The 12511-nt window shown below is 44.0% G+C and overlaps 1 protein-coding gene across 6 annotated transcripts in view; it reads left to right on the top strand.

Moving 5' to 3' along the window:
* The window catches only part of DDX11 (DEAD/H-box helicase 11), a 33652-nt gene that overhangs the window by 7888 nt on the left and 13253 nt on the right, over nucleotides 1-12511 (top strand). For all 6 annotated transcript variants that reach the window (XM_083572310.1, XM_083572312.1, XM_083572314.1 and 3 more), the window contains 12 exons: nucleotides 275-361; nucleotides 867-1024; nucleotides 1820-1871; nucleotides 2414-2521; nucleotides 4312-4399; nucleotides 6063-6268; nucleotides 7427-7579; nucleotides 7709-7755; nucleotides 8632-8711; nucleotides 10056-10100; nucleotides 10230-10297; nucleotides 11696-11734. In XM_083572310.1, coding sequence (XP_083428436.1) covers nucleotides 275-361; nucleotides 867-1024; nucleotides 1820-1871; nucleotides 2414-2521; nucleotides 4312-4399; nucleotides 6063-6268; nucleotides 7427-7579; nucleotides 7709-7755; nucleotides 8632-8711; nucleotides 10056-10100; nucleotides 10230-10297; nucleotides 11696-11734 — 1131 coding nt within the window. The remainder of the gene's footprint in view (nucleotides 1-274; nucleotides 362-866; nucleotides 1025-1819; nucleotides 1872-2413; nucleotides 2522-4311; nucleotides 4400-6062; nucleotides 6269-7426; nucleotides 7580-7708; nucleotides 7756-8631; nucleotides 8712-10055; nucleotides 10101-10229; nucleotides 10298-11695; nucleotides 11735-12511) is intronic.

Below are 12511 nucleotides of genomic sequence, written 5' to 3' on the forward strand. Positions count from 1 at the left end.
GTACAAGGCAAATTAGAAATGGGGGAAACATATAAAGTGAAAGATTCTTCTGGGATATTTTCTCACGAGCCTCTGCCACCTGTGTGAAAACTGGGTTACAGCTACTGTTTTAAAACCTTATGCACCAGGTGGTCTAGAAACATATATAATCTAGGAAAGACTGAAGTTGAGAGGCTCTAACGTGCTTGGGATTCACAGTGGGTATGAAAACGGCTTGCTGTTTTCGTTCCAGGACTTGTGGTTGAGTTTCACAGACTGTTGTTTCAATTTTTAGGAGGAGCAGGTCAGGAGGAAGAAGCGAGAAGAACGTCTGGAGCAAATTCGCCACAATGTGCAGCTGAAATACACTTCTAAAAGAAAGGTGAGAGGACTCGGATACCACAGGCCTATCCTTCGGTTGCCAACAGCACAATCCCAGCCATGTTTAATTGCAGCTTCGTTGATAAGTTGTGGTTCCCGGAATGCTGAGAGTTCCGTGGTTCGTGTATTGAACGCTAACTAGCTATTGGCAGGGAGAAAATGATGAAAAACCTAGCCAGGGGAGCAGAATAAAATGACTGGCACCCTAAAGAGGAATACTCTGCACTTGTTGAAGGCCCCACTTGTTATTCTTTATAAGGCTGCTGTATTGAGTGGTTGCCCCCCCCCCGCAACTGCTTTGATTGCTCTTGTTATTGACACAGTAGCTGCCTACTGCTTGTGTTCTCCAAGAAATTTGTACAAATTTCATTTTTCTCTAGTTTCTGGGGGTTGAACACTAAGCTCCTTAAACGCTAAGGGTTTGGAGGCTACTCTCAAGCCTTTCCTTATAGGACAGTGAGCTAATTGACTTGGAGGGGCTGACGGTTCCATTATGCTTATTTCAGAGGATGGAGGAGGAAGAGGCAGAGCAGCTACTCCAGCTCAGTAAGGACATGTTGTCTCACCCGGATGAGTTGGGTACTTTGGAGCCGTTGGATCGGGGTGAGGAAGATCTTATCCTTGCAGAGTACGAGAGCGATGAGGAGAAGAAAGTGGGAAGTAGGTAAGAACGGCAATAAGATGGCAAGATAAAGGGGCAGCAGAAGCAGGCTACTTGAGAGCTAGTGTGGTGTAGTGGTTAAGAGCGGTAGACTCGTAATCTGGGGAACCGGGTTCGATTCCCCGCTCCTCCACATGCAGCTGCTGGGTGACCTTAGGCTAGTCACACTTCTCTGAAGTCTCTCAGCCTCACTCACCTCACAGAGTGTTTGTTGTGGGGGAGGAAGGGAAAGGAGATAGTTAGCCGCTTTGAGACTCCTTCAGGTAGTGATAAAGCGGGATAACAAATCCAAACTCCTCTTCTACTTGGTCCTACGATCACATACTAGACCTAGTGGTCACCAAGAAGAAGGAAGCAGCAATTCACAAGCAGCGAAGGCCCCGTCTGATCTTCTCATGAAGATTGCAGCTCCCTCTAGGTGCAGAAGTGCAACTTGGGTTTAAGGGTTGGGTATGCCAGAATAATCCTCCTCTAATGCTGTGGATTGTCTTTTATGGCGTATCTTGAAAAGCATTTCACTCAATGTAAAAGAAAATATTTCATAGGAAGTCTCACCCCCCCCCCCGTGTTCTGCAAAGTTATCAGAAAAAAATGAGGGGAAACATATGTCCTCCCCACTCTATTTTTCCTCTTTTGCGCCTTCGCATTGCTAAATAGGAATGTGCTGGCTCTCTGTCGTATGTGGACAGAGACCTGCTTAAAGACGAGGAGAGAGGGTGTCATACGTGCTCTGGATTATGACACAAATGTTTCAGAGAGGCTACAGGAAAGAGACACAATTGTGCTTTCACCCCTTAGGTTAAGTGAAGAAGACGATGATGAAGATATAGAGGAGGAGCATGTAACTAAGGTAAGGCTTCAAGGGGCATCTGGTTCCTGCTCCAGCAGCTGTCCTTCAAATCTGTAGGTGGGAAATTTCATGACAAATTGGCAAGAATTCCTCCAGCTTCTAAGGCTCAAATTAGATAACTGCACACAGACATACACACATAATACAGTTAAAATCCAGTGAGAATCCCATCTGACTCTCCTACCTTCAGTCCAGACACTATCTCAGTTGCTGAAGTCCATACCAAGTAGAAGAGTTTTGCCTATTTTTCAAATGATGTTCACATCTGGCTTTAGTGAGCCCAGGGTCAGGCTGATGCCGTTGGATACAAAATGTTTCCCTTCTGGCTGTTTGGTCCCTTCTGAGATGCATGGGCCCAAGCAGTTGCCTGAGCGCCAGAGTGAGCCCCCCAGGAGCCAAAGTTTTGTATTCTTTGAGCAGGCCTTGCAGATGCCTCTGTCCTACTGCAGAAGCAAGGGAAAGAGAGCACAAATCCTGCATTCTAAACTGGCCCGGTATGAATTGGTTCCCTGTTGTATTTCTCTTCTGTTTCTCTTCCTCAGATTTACTACTGCAGCCGAACACATTCGCAGCTTGCTCAGTTTGTGCATGAGGTTCAGAAGAGCCCTTTCGGCAAGGAGACGCGACTGGTCTCCTTGGGGTCTAGGCAGGTGCGTAGCCCTCGGCTTTTCCTTGGGGAAGCTGGGTTGCGAATGAAATTTCCCTATGGGTGGAACTAGACAGTGCTGACCACTGGGTTGCCATCAAAGTTAGCTAGCTGTTTTCCTACTTCCTCCTCCCCTCCCCTGGTCCATCCAGGTGTTCCGCCACATGTGTGAGGGCTGTGCACACTGCTCCTGCCCCAACCATCAGTCTGCGTGCTGGCCCTGGCCCTTCCTTCCTGAAGGGAGGTTCTAATCACATTCAGCCTAAGGCACTTGAAAGCTTTATGGTGATTGCCCAACCCACTTTGTTATCAGTGTATGCTCTTACAGAGAGGCTTCGAAATGGGCTGAAAATGTGAAGGTCAGGGACGAGGGTGAGGGGCTCAGCCCACACGTGGTATGTGCCCTCCCCGTCCATTTGCTGAATTCTTTAATACAGTGGTACCTCGGGTTAAGAACTTAATTTGTTCTGGAGGTCCATTCTTAACCTGAAACTGTTCTTAACCTGAAGCACCACTTTAGCCTATGGGGCCTCCCGCTGCTGCTGCGCCACCGACGTGCGATTTATGTTCTCACCCTGAAGCAAAGTTCTTAACCCGAGGTACTATTTCTGGGTTAGCGGAGTCTGTAATATGAAGCGTATGTAACCCGAGGTACCACTGTGGAGCTGTTGAGTAAGGGTATGGAGTATCCTGCTTGCCTTGTGCGATCTTGCCCCCATCAGTCAATAAAATGGGGCAAGGGAGCACTTGGCGTGATGATGCTACGTCACGTGTCTCCCTTTCTAAACGTTTATGGGGAGAAGAGGAGGAACTGAATGTATTGTCATTGTGGAAACACCTTGTGATCTACATCGTGTCTATTCTTAGAACTGCCTAGCGTGGAAATAGTTTCTTGGTGGCACTTAGGAGCAGTTGAAACAGTGCTATATATATATATATATATATATATATATATATATATATATATATAGTGAAATGCCACAAGGTTAGGAATTGCTGCATTCCCCCCCACCCCCGGTTTGTTGTATTTTTAGGACCCATCCTGATTTTTGTGACTGTATTCTCTGTAATTTTTTTTTAAAGATTGTTGTTAATGTTGCATTTTAAATGGTCATAACCCACCCTGGGACCTTAGACTGAAGGGCGGGTGGTAATGATAATTATTTAATTAGTTAATTAAAATGTTCAAGATGCAAACCAGAAAAATCATCTTTATAAATAACAAATTCTGAGTAAGAAATTGGATACTGAGCAGCATGACACCTTTGCGATATTACAAATACTGAACACCCTTCGTCCTGGATTTGTGTGTCTGCTATGCTTATGGCACTTCATACCGCAGAAACGATAATCACAAACAATTTTCCATTCCAAAGATTCTGAGGTGCTGGAGGGGGAAACAAACATTTAAATATGGTTTATTAATTTTTTACCTATACATACATACAAAAAAGTATATAACTATATAGGGCGGCAGTCAGTGCTAGTCCGATTCTGAGCTTGAAGTTGATGGGCATAACTAATTTAGGTTCATTGAATACAACCCATACATTATAAATCAGTTATTCTTGTGGAACATAATCCTATTACTTTTATTTCATTATTTATAAGTAATTATTCTAACCTGCTGCTTTATAGATTTGTAATAAAGTCTTTCGATGTTTGTTATATTCCGTTTCAACCGCGAGAAAACCTCAAACAATTCGCCTCTCGTAATTTTGCTCCGTGTATGTTGTGAATGTCTCTTTTTTTTTTGTAACTGGTTTCTGCTTTTTCCTGCCTTACCTGTCTCAGAACCTCTGTGTGAATGAGGACGTGAGGCACCTGGGAGCTGTCCAACTCATCAACGACCGTTGTATGGAGATGCAGAAAAATAAACATGGTAGGAAAGTGTCACATGCTGGGAACAATGACTTAAATGGTGCCTAGTGTATTTCAGTAAAACAAGGAACAGGGTGGTGATACAATGACTACGGCAATCGACACAAGATAATATCACAGAGGCAGATATCTGTAAACAAACAACAAACTTCCATAAAAATTGCAAAAGTAGTTTCTTTCCCAAATAGGTTTTATCTTTTTTAAAAAAAATGTATTTCTATTAAAGATTTTCTGGATTTACAAAAGTATGTGCAATGTCTCATATTCCCCCCCCCCCCATGTAACATTTTTACAAATTAGTTTCATTTGTTGAGACATTAGGAAAAAAAGGGGGAAAGAGGTGGGGGGGTTGGGTGGTGATGTTTCTATTTTACTTACTATATGTAGGGTTTGGTGTCAGCGTTGCTTGTGCTGGTTCTTTGCTGTTCACTTGTGGTGAGATTTGTGTTCACTTGTGTTCCTTTGTTGGCGAGAGAGGTTGGGGTTGGCCTAGGGTGTGGTTGTTCATTTGTGGTTGGCTGTGGTGGTCTTTGTTTTGTGTGTGAGTGAGGTGGGTGGGTGTTTTGGATCAGGTTAGCCATATTGATTTGTATGCTGTTGGTGGATTTTTGTCATTGACTTTTTGGGCTGTGTGTGTGATAAAGGGGAGCCATACCAGGGTGAAGGCGTCTTCTTCTATTTGTCCCCGTGTCAGTTTCAGTTTATTGGTTAATTTTTCTAGTAAGGCTGTTTCCCATACTATTTGGTACCATTGGTCCATGCTTACTCCTGACAGGTCTCTCCAGTGTCTGGTTATGATGTTTCTGGCTGCTGAAAGTAGGTGGGTTATATATTCTTTTTGGTGTAAGTGGGCATTATTGTCTTGGAAGATGTTTAGTAAGGCCAATTCTGGGGTGATTTCTAATACTTGCTTGGTTATTTTACATATTTCTTGTATGGTTGTTGTTGTCCAAAATAGTTGGATTTTGGGGCACTCCCACTGCATATGGAGGTATGTGCCTGAAATAGGTTTTATCTTAAAACAATTGCAAACACAGTAAATAAAGAGTTCGCTTGTATTATATCAGTGGTTCAGTGCTTATTTCTTCTCTTTCCAAAATGGACTTTATCTTGAACAATTGCAAATGCAGTAATAAAGAGCCCACTTGTGATATACCAGTGGTTCAGTGCTCCAACATCGCTACAGACCTTAGTCATCGAGCTTTGTGGTAAATAATATACAAGAGAAGAAAGCATGCAATTGATTTAAAGCAGGGGTATATCTATCCCCATCTGCGTGTTTCCATCGGGAGGAGCATAGAAAGAGGATGATGTCATTCAGTTAGTTAAAATGACTTTTGCCATTTGTATGGACATTTATTGTTTGTTCACAGATAGTTGCCTTGGTGGTATTGTATAGTGCAATTCAATGGCAGGTTCTACCATCATCAGTAAAGTGGGGCCTGCAGTAAAATGTTGCAGCATGGAGTGCTCCTGTTCAGGGTTCCAGCCAGCCATGTCCCCAGAGCAATTTTATCTCTGCTCACCAGCGGTTTGCAGCCCCTGGTGGATTGCCCTCAAGGGGAATCGGCCCTCTAGAAAAAACACCCTCGCACTGCTTTCACTCATGTTAATATTTTCACTTGGCTCTCACAGCTCTTCTTTCTGACCTTTTTCGCTTCCAGAGAAGAGTAACGCAGGAGAGGAGGCAGAAGGGAAGAAAAGGCGAGTGAGCCGAACAGTTTGTCCATTTTACTCCTATGAGCCCATGCAGCTCCTTCGGGATGAAGTTCTGGTGGAGGTGAAAGATATCGAGCAGCTGGTGACTCTGGGGAAGGGAATGAAGGCCTGCCCGTATTATGGAAGCCGATACGCTATCCCAGCTGCTCAGGTGAGCCCCACAAAAAAGCAAACCAGCCGCTTTCCTTTAGCCTCAAATTCTTTAGCTGTTGAGCAAGGCAGGTGAAAACCATGGTGCTGCATTTGTGTGTGCCTCAAACACTGGGCTATAAAATAAAGTAGGCGAAAGCAGGTTTAGAGCCAAGTACACAGCGGGTGGCGCTGTGGGTTAAACCACAGAGCCTAGGACTTGCCGATCAGAAGGTTGGCGGTTCGAATCCCCACAATGGGATGAGCTCCCGTTGCTCGGTCCCTGCTCCTGCCAACCTAGCAGTTCGAAAGAACGTCAAAGTGCAAGTAGGTAAATAGGTACCGCTCCGGTGGGAAGGTAAACAGTGTTTATGTGCGCTGCTCTGGTTCGCCAGAAGCAGCTTAGTCATGCTGGCCACATGACCCGGAAGCTGTACGCCAGCTCCCTCGGCCAATAAAGCGAGATGAGCACCGCAACCCCAGAGTTGGTCACGACTGGACCTAATGGTCAGGGGTCCCTTTACCTTTTACACAAACTTGGACTTCACGATTGTCAATTGTTAGAATTACCTAAATAGTTTACCTCTCCTAGTACCATCAGTTGCCTTAATTGGCTATGTAAAAGACTTAGTCCTGTTGGGAGATAGATAAATTACAGAAATTGCCTCCACCCCATCGCTGTTGATTAATTAAAGTGCTTTCCGTCGACGGAGGGGATGCTGTTGGATACGGCCCAGATCAGATCAACCAAAAGTGATTTAATTGCCTGGCAGCAGAAACCTGGTAGTGCCTTCCTTTCGAACTGTTGCCCTGTTGGAGCAGCAGTAGCCCTTCAGATGCTGTAGACTGCAGCGCCCATCATTCCTGACCATTGAGGGCACCCTGTTGCCTAACTCTACTATGGAGGAAAAGGGCTCCGTTTGTTGCCTCCTGCCTTATATGCCTCTCCCAGGACCTTTTTGCCTTTTATGCACTGGCAACCTTGGGTTTGCCACTGAAAGTACACTCAGTGGGTACTAGAAAGTAGTCCATGTTTGCAAACGAATCTTCCTGTTCACACTTATTTTTGTGTGTGTGTTTTGGTAATGCATTTGCACCATGTGTGGTGGACCTTACTTACCTTTAGTCCCATAAATGTGACAAATCACCCTTGTAACCCGAGCCTGTGTCCCTCCTTCAGCTGGTGGTGTTGCCATATCAAATGCTTCTGCATGAAGCTACTAGAAGTGCGTCTGGGATCAAGCTGAAGGATCAGGTGGTGATCATTGACGAAGCCCACAATTTGATAGATACCCTCACCTGCATCTATAGTGCCCAGGTTAGCGGTTCTCAGGTGAGCCAGACCTCAGAGCCCCTGCTCTGCTGTGTGTTTTTTGGTCTTCCACCGTAGAGTTTACATTTCCGCAGTGGTGGGTTTTTCTTTTAAGCTGCCTTCAATGCCAACATTTTATTTCTATTATAGCTGTGCTGCGCCCATTCCCAGCTGTTGCAGTATATGGAGCGCTACAGGTAAAGCTATTTACAATTCGAGTTGACGTGTTTGAGCACAGTGTGAAACTAGGGCTTTTTGCTATTTTTGTTATCAAAATTTACATGACTGCCAATCTGTAAAATTATTCAGGCGGCTTACAAAGTAGAAACAAGCATCATAAATGGCCCAGTTTGGACATTATGCTAAAACCAAACCATGGTTTTGCACCAATGAGCAAACATGTAGGCTCTTGGATGGCAGCCACAGCCCTCTTCCCTGGGACCTGCTGCTGCTGTGCTGTGTAGGACTAAGCCATGGTTTGGCTTACTGCTATACCTAAATCAGAACTTGCGGTTTGTCTCACTTCAGACAAACCACGAGCTGTAACTAAAGGTTTGTTCTTGGTTTCCTGCTCTTGGTTTGTCTGGAGCGAGACAAACCCCAGTCTTAGGTTTGGATGTAGCACTAGGCCAAACCATGGCTTCGCCTCAGATAGCATAGCAGCAGTAGAGCAACATTGCACTGCAGTGCATGTTTTCTCACACGTGCTCAGCCATGTTTTAAAAATTCAACTGTGGGAAAAGGCAAAAAAAATCATAAAGCACAGTACAAAACTTTTCCTTCTAGCAGAGATAGTGTAAAACAATTTAAAACTATATTCTCCCTTTGCATGTTGAGGAAAGGAGGGGGAGCATGCAAGTCCCAAGATGAGGTTGCTCATCTGTGAAACAACAATACGTGGTTTGCTGTTATAAGACGCCAGTCATAGTTGTCCGTCTATATGTGGTAGTGTTTATTCACCACCAAGGGCTTCATTGTCTCCACCGGGGGCATAATTCTAAAGCCCAATGTAGCTCTGTTGTGTCAGGAGCACTGCCTGTTTGCATTGAGACACCATTTTATTTCTGTAATAGGAAGCGCTTGAAAGCAAAGAACCTGATGTACATTAAGCAGATTCTGTTTCTGCTGGAGAAGTTTGTGGCTGTTCTTGGAGGTAAGAGAGAATGTGGGTTTGTTGGTTTCCACTCTGGTGGGAACAGGTTCCTGCTACTTTCCTCAAAGGCATCAAGCCAAACCAGACTTTGAGAGACAGTGTTTGTCTCAAGGGAGATGAAGCTAATCCCTCATTATATGGGCTCCCGTTGCTCTGGGAGCCTCTGAATTATCTTGTGTGTGAATATGCAAGAGAAAAATTGAGGAGAGCCTGAACAGTCCCAGTTGCCTGTACTGACCTTGTTTTCCCCCTTTCCCCAACCCAGTCCTCCTTCGGTCACCTCTGTCTTCCACTTCTGCCTCAACCTTTTCTCGGTTGCCATTTTTGTTCATTCTAACAGGAAACTATGCAGCAAAATGAAGGTTTTTTAAGAGGTGCATAAAGAGGAATCTGCTTATTGCACGTGGTTTTCTCCCCCCCCCCCAGGTGTCTGCTCGTGCTTTGGCTATACGCCATATAATTAAGTCAACTTCCTGTATTTACCGAACTTGCTACCAGCTTAATGTAATCAAATTCCAAATTGCTTGCTGAATTATTTTTTTAAAGCATGTACAAATGCAATAAGCCCTTTAATGAGAAGCAAATTGGAATCTGTGTTCAGGGGGGATACAGCCGTGAATGCACAGCACTGGAACGAAACGTTTCCTTCTAGGTGGCAGCCTTGAAGAGTGACAGAACTTCAAAACTGCGTGGCCTCTTAGACATTATCTACTTCTGCCTCTTGCTCATTGTAGGGGTCTGCAACTACAGCATCCTTGACAAGTGGTTGGCCATCCCCTGCAATGGAGAGCCCATCATCCCTGCCCCACCTCAAGGCAGTCTATTCCACTGTCAAATAGCTCTTGCTGTTCTTAGTGTCTCCTGAAGTTTGGCTGAAATCTGCTTCCTTTCCATTTCTACCCATGAGTCCTTCTGGAGCAACAGAGGGCAAGTCTGCTCATCTGCAGTTAGTATCTTACCCACATTTTTTACCCATTCCCTCATATAGATGTGGTTTCCTGATCCCTCACCCGATAGCTCACTTCTGGACATATTCCAGTTTTAAACAATAAACAGAAATCATACGTTGAACCCGGAAGTAGACACGGTACTCCAGGTACCAGTTTCTAGGCAGCTGCTCTCTGCAGCTGTAAATGATTCTTTTTATGGCAGAATCCTAAGCATGGCAACTTGGAAGTCACCCCCTGCTTTCAGTGGCACGCATGAGCTAATATGTGCACTTAGGATTCTGCCCTTGCCATCTCAGCTCCCTGTTTAGGATTTTTTGGGAAACAGCACTTTTAATTCAGAGTGGCTTTTTTGTAAACTATTTCTCATTGCTCTGATCTTCTTTGTGTTCTACAGGAAATATAAATCAGAATCCAAACACTCAGAGCATTCCACAAGCAGGTACGTCATGCCTCCAATGTCTGAAATGACATGGGTCAGCTGGATATATGGGGTACCTAATTAGGAATGAATAAGGAATATCTCTCTAGGATAATTCATTCTCTCTCTTTCTCTTTCCCATCCCCTCAGGGGTGCAGCTGAAATCTATCAATGATTTTCTGTTCCAGTGCCAGATTGACAACATCAACCTCTTCAAGGTTAGGAATGGATTGGTTCCATTTGTGTGAGGATTTGTGTGAAGCTGAGAACTCATGTCCCAGCTCTGAAGAGTATTTTGTTGTTTTTGTTTCAACTACTTATTTGTATTTTTAGCTTGTGAACCACCCTGAGATCATTTGATGAAGGGTGGTACATTAATAATAATAATAATAATATGCTCTGTTTCCAAATCAAAACATACTGCATTCCAGTATGTGTTTTTATTTCCTCCTCTAGACTTGTTAAGCAACAAAGTTTAAAGTGGTGGTGGTGAGAAGGCCTATTCCTGGCTGTGGAATGCCCTCCCCATGGAATAAGGACAATAGGAAACTGCCTTATATCAAATTGTTCCATCTAGCACTGTATCGTCTACACTAACTGGCAATGGCTCTCCAGAGTTTCAGGCATAGGATGTTCCCATCCCTCAATGGAGCTGCCAGGGATTGAACCTGGACCCTTTTGCATGCAAATCAGATTCCCCACCACTTAGCTCTGGCCCTGCCCTGGTGTTGACAACATTCTCCTTTCGGTGCCAGCTTAAAACGTAACCCATTTTCCCAGGTGTTTATGTGAGATAGGTCTGCTTGAATCATCCGCAGCATCTTCTGAGTTTATTTTAATAGATATTATCTACACTTGTTTGTAGTATTACACTTTTAAAAACTTATTCATAGGGTTTCTTGAATTTCTTTCCTGTCCATCAGCATAAGGTCTTTGGGCAGGTGAAAACAATATAAAAACGCAATATTAAAACCAATTCAAACAGTTTACAAATGGAACAATAGGGTGATGGAACAATAGGGTGGGCTATAAAGTACATCAGGAAGGGGGGAAATCCCCTCTTTTATCCTCTATTGAAACCTGGCCTGATCTAAGCAGAATGATAATATAAAATGGGCTACTCTGTTTCTGACTGTCAGCTCTTCTTTTATTCGGAGAAGCATTAAAAATTATATACTCCATGCATGCAAACCTAGCAGATCAGGAAGGGGAGGAAATGTTTACCCCGCTTCCTCTCTACTGTGGTGGTTTCCTACTGGCAAGGAACATACTCCATCTTTCCAGAAGAAAATGCATGTGTATGTTACTTAACAATGATCAAGGACTTTCTCCTCCTGGAAGAGCCAGCCACATGCATGGCAGTGGCAGAGTGGCAACTCTCGAAGCTTGAGCATCCTTGGAGCGTGGTAGGAATCCTTTGGAGGACTGCTTGCTTCTGCCTCTTACAAATCCACCTCTAACTTAAACCTGTGAAGTGAAGTGTAGTTCAGTCTTCTGCTGGAGCAACTAATAAAAGTAGTTGAGTTGTGACAGTTGAACAGAGGCGGCTGGGATATGGAGCTAAGCAAATAAGATGAGTAAGAGCATTCCATTGTGTGTTCTCTCTCTTCCAACAGGTTCAACACTACTGTGCGAAAAGCCTCATCAGCAGGAAGGTATTGTTCTTTCTGCCTTTTATTCTGCTAGAATGTGGGGGCAGGTACTTTTTGCTCAGATGCCTGTACAAAAGCTGCTTGTTGCTGCAACATTTTTGCAGGTTTCTCTCTGCAGTCTTGGGGACTAGAAACTCTTCCCCCCCTTTCTCCCCTGTAAAGAAAATCCGAGGTACATAATGGAACTGATTTCTGCAATTTCACACAAAAGGTCACATATGAAGTTGCTCTGAATGGTTGCCAGTTTGAATTTTCAGAGCGAAAAGGTAGCACTGGGGGGGGGGGGACTATTTTCGGGGGGGGGGGAATTAATGAAAATATTGGTGCCCCCCCCCCCCCGGTCTGTTCCCATATCTGCTGCTGCTTTGATACCATTTTATTCCTGGTTAGGGCTTCTGTCTCCTTACTTTTTTAAAAATGTTTTTATAAGATTTGCAAATGCATCAAGCAAAACATCAAAGTAAAAAAATAATTAAAACAGCCACAAAGAGGAATAAAAATGCAAGATGATAATAATACAACACAATAATAATAATAAGCTTAACAAAGAATTAATAGCATGAAATATATTTCATCTCCTTTCTAAAGTGATCCCAGCCAATTGGGCATCACTTTATAGCCAAACGTGTACATTGTCTGAATGTAGAAGTTGCAGTGGGTTCTAAAGTTGTTGTTTTTTACCATGCAAGATTCTGCAGACTTTGCAGGAAAGGTCCCTGAGCGTAGAATCAGTAGTTATGGGCAATACCTTAATACTGATTCTAATCTGTCTACATTTTG

This window comes from Podarcis filfolensis, assembly GCF_964270895.1.
Source record: "Podarcis filfolensis genome assembly, chromosome: 10".
NCBI lineage: Eukaryota > Metazoa > Chordata > Lepidosauria > Squamata > Lacertidae > Podarcis > Podarcis filfolensis.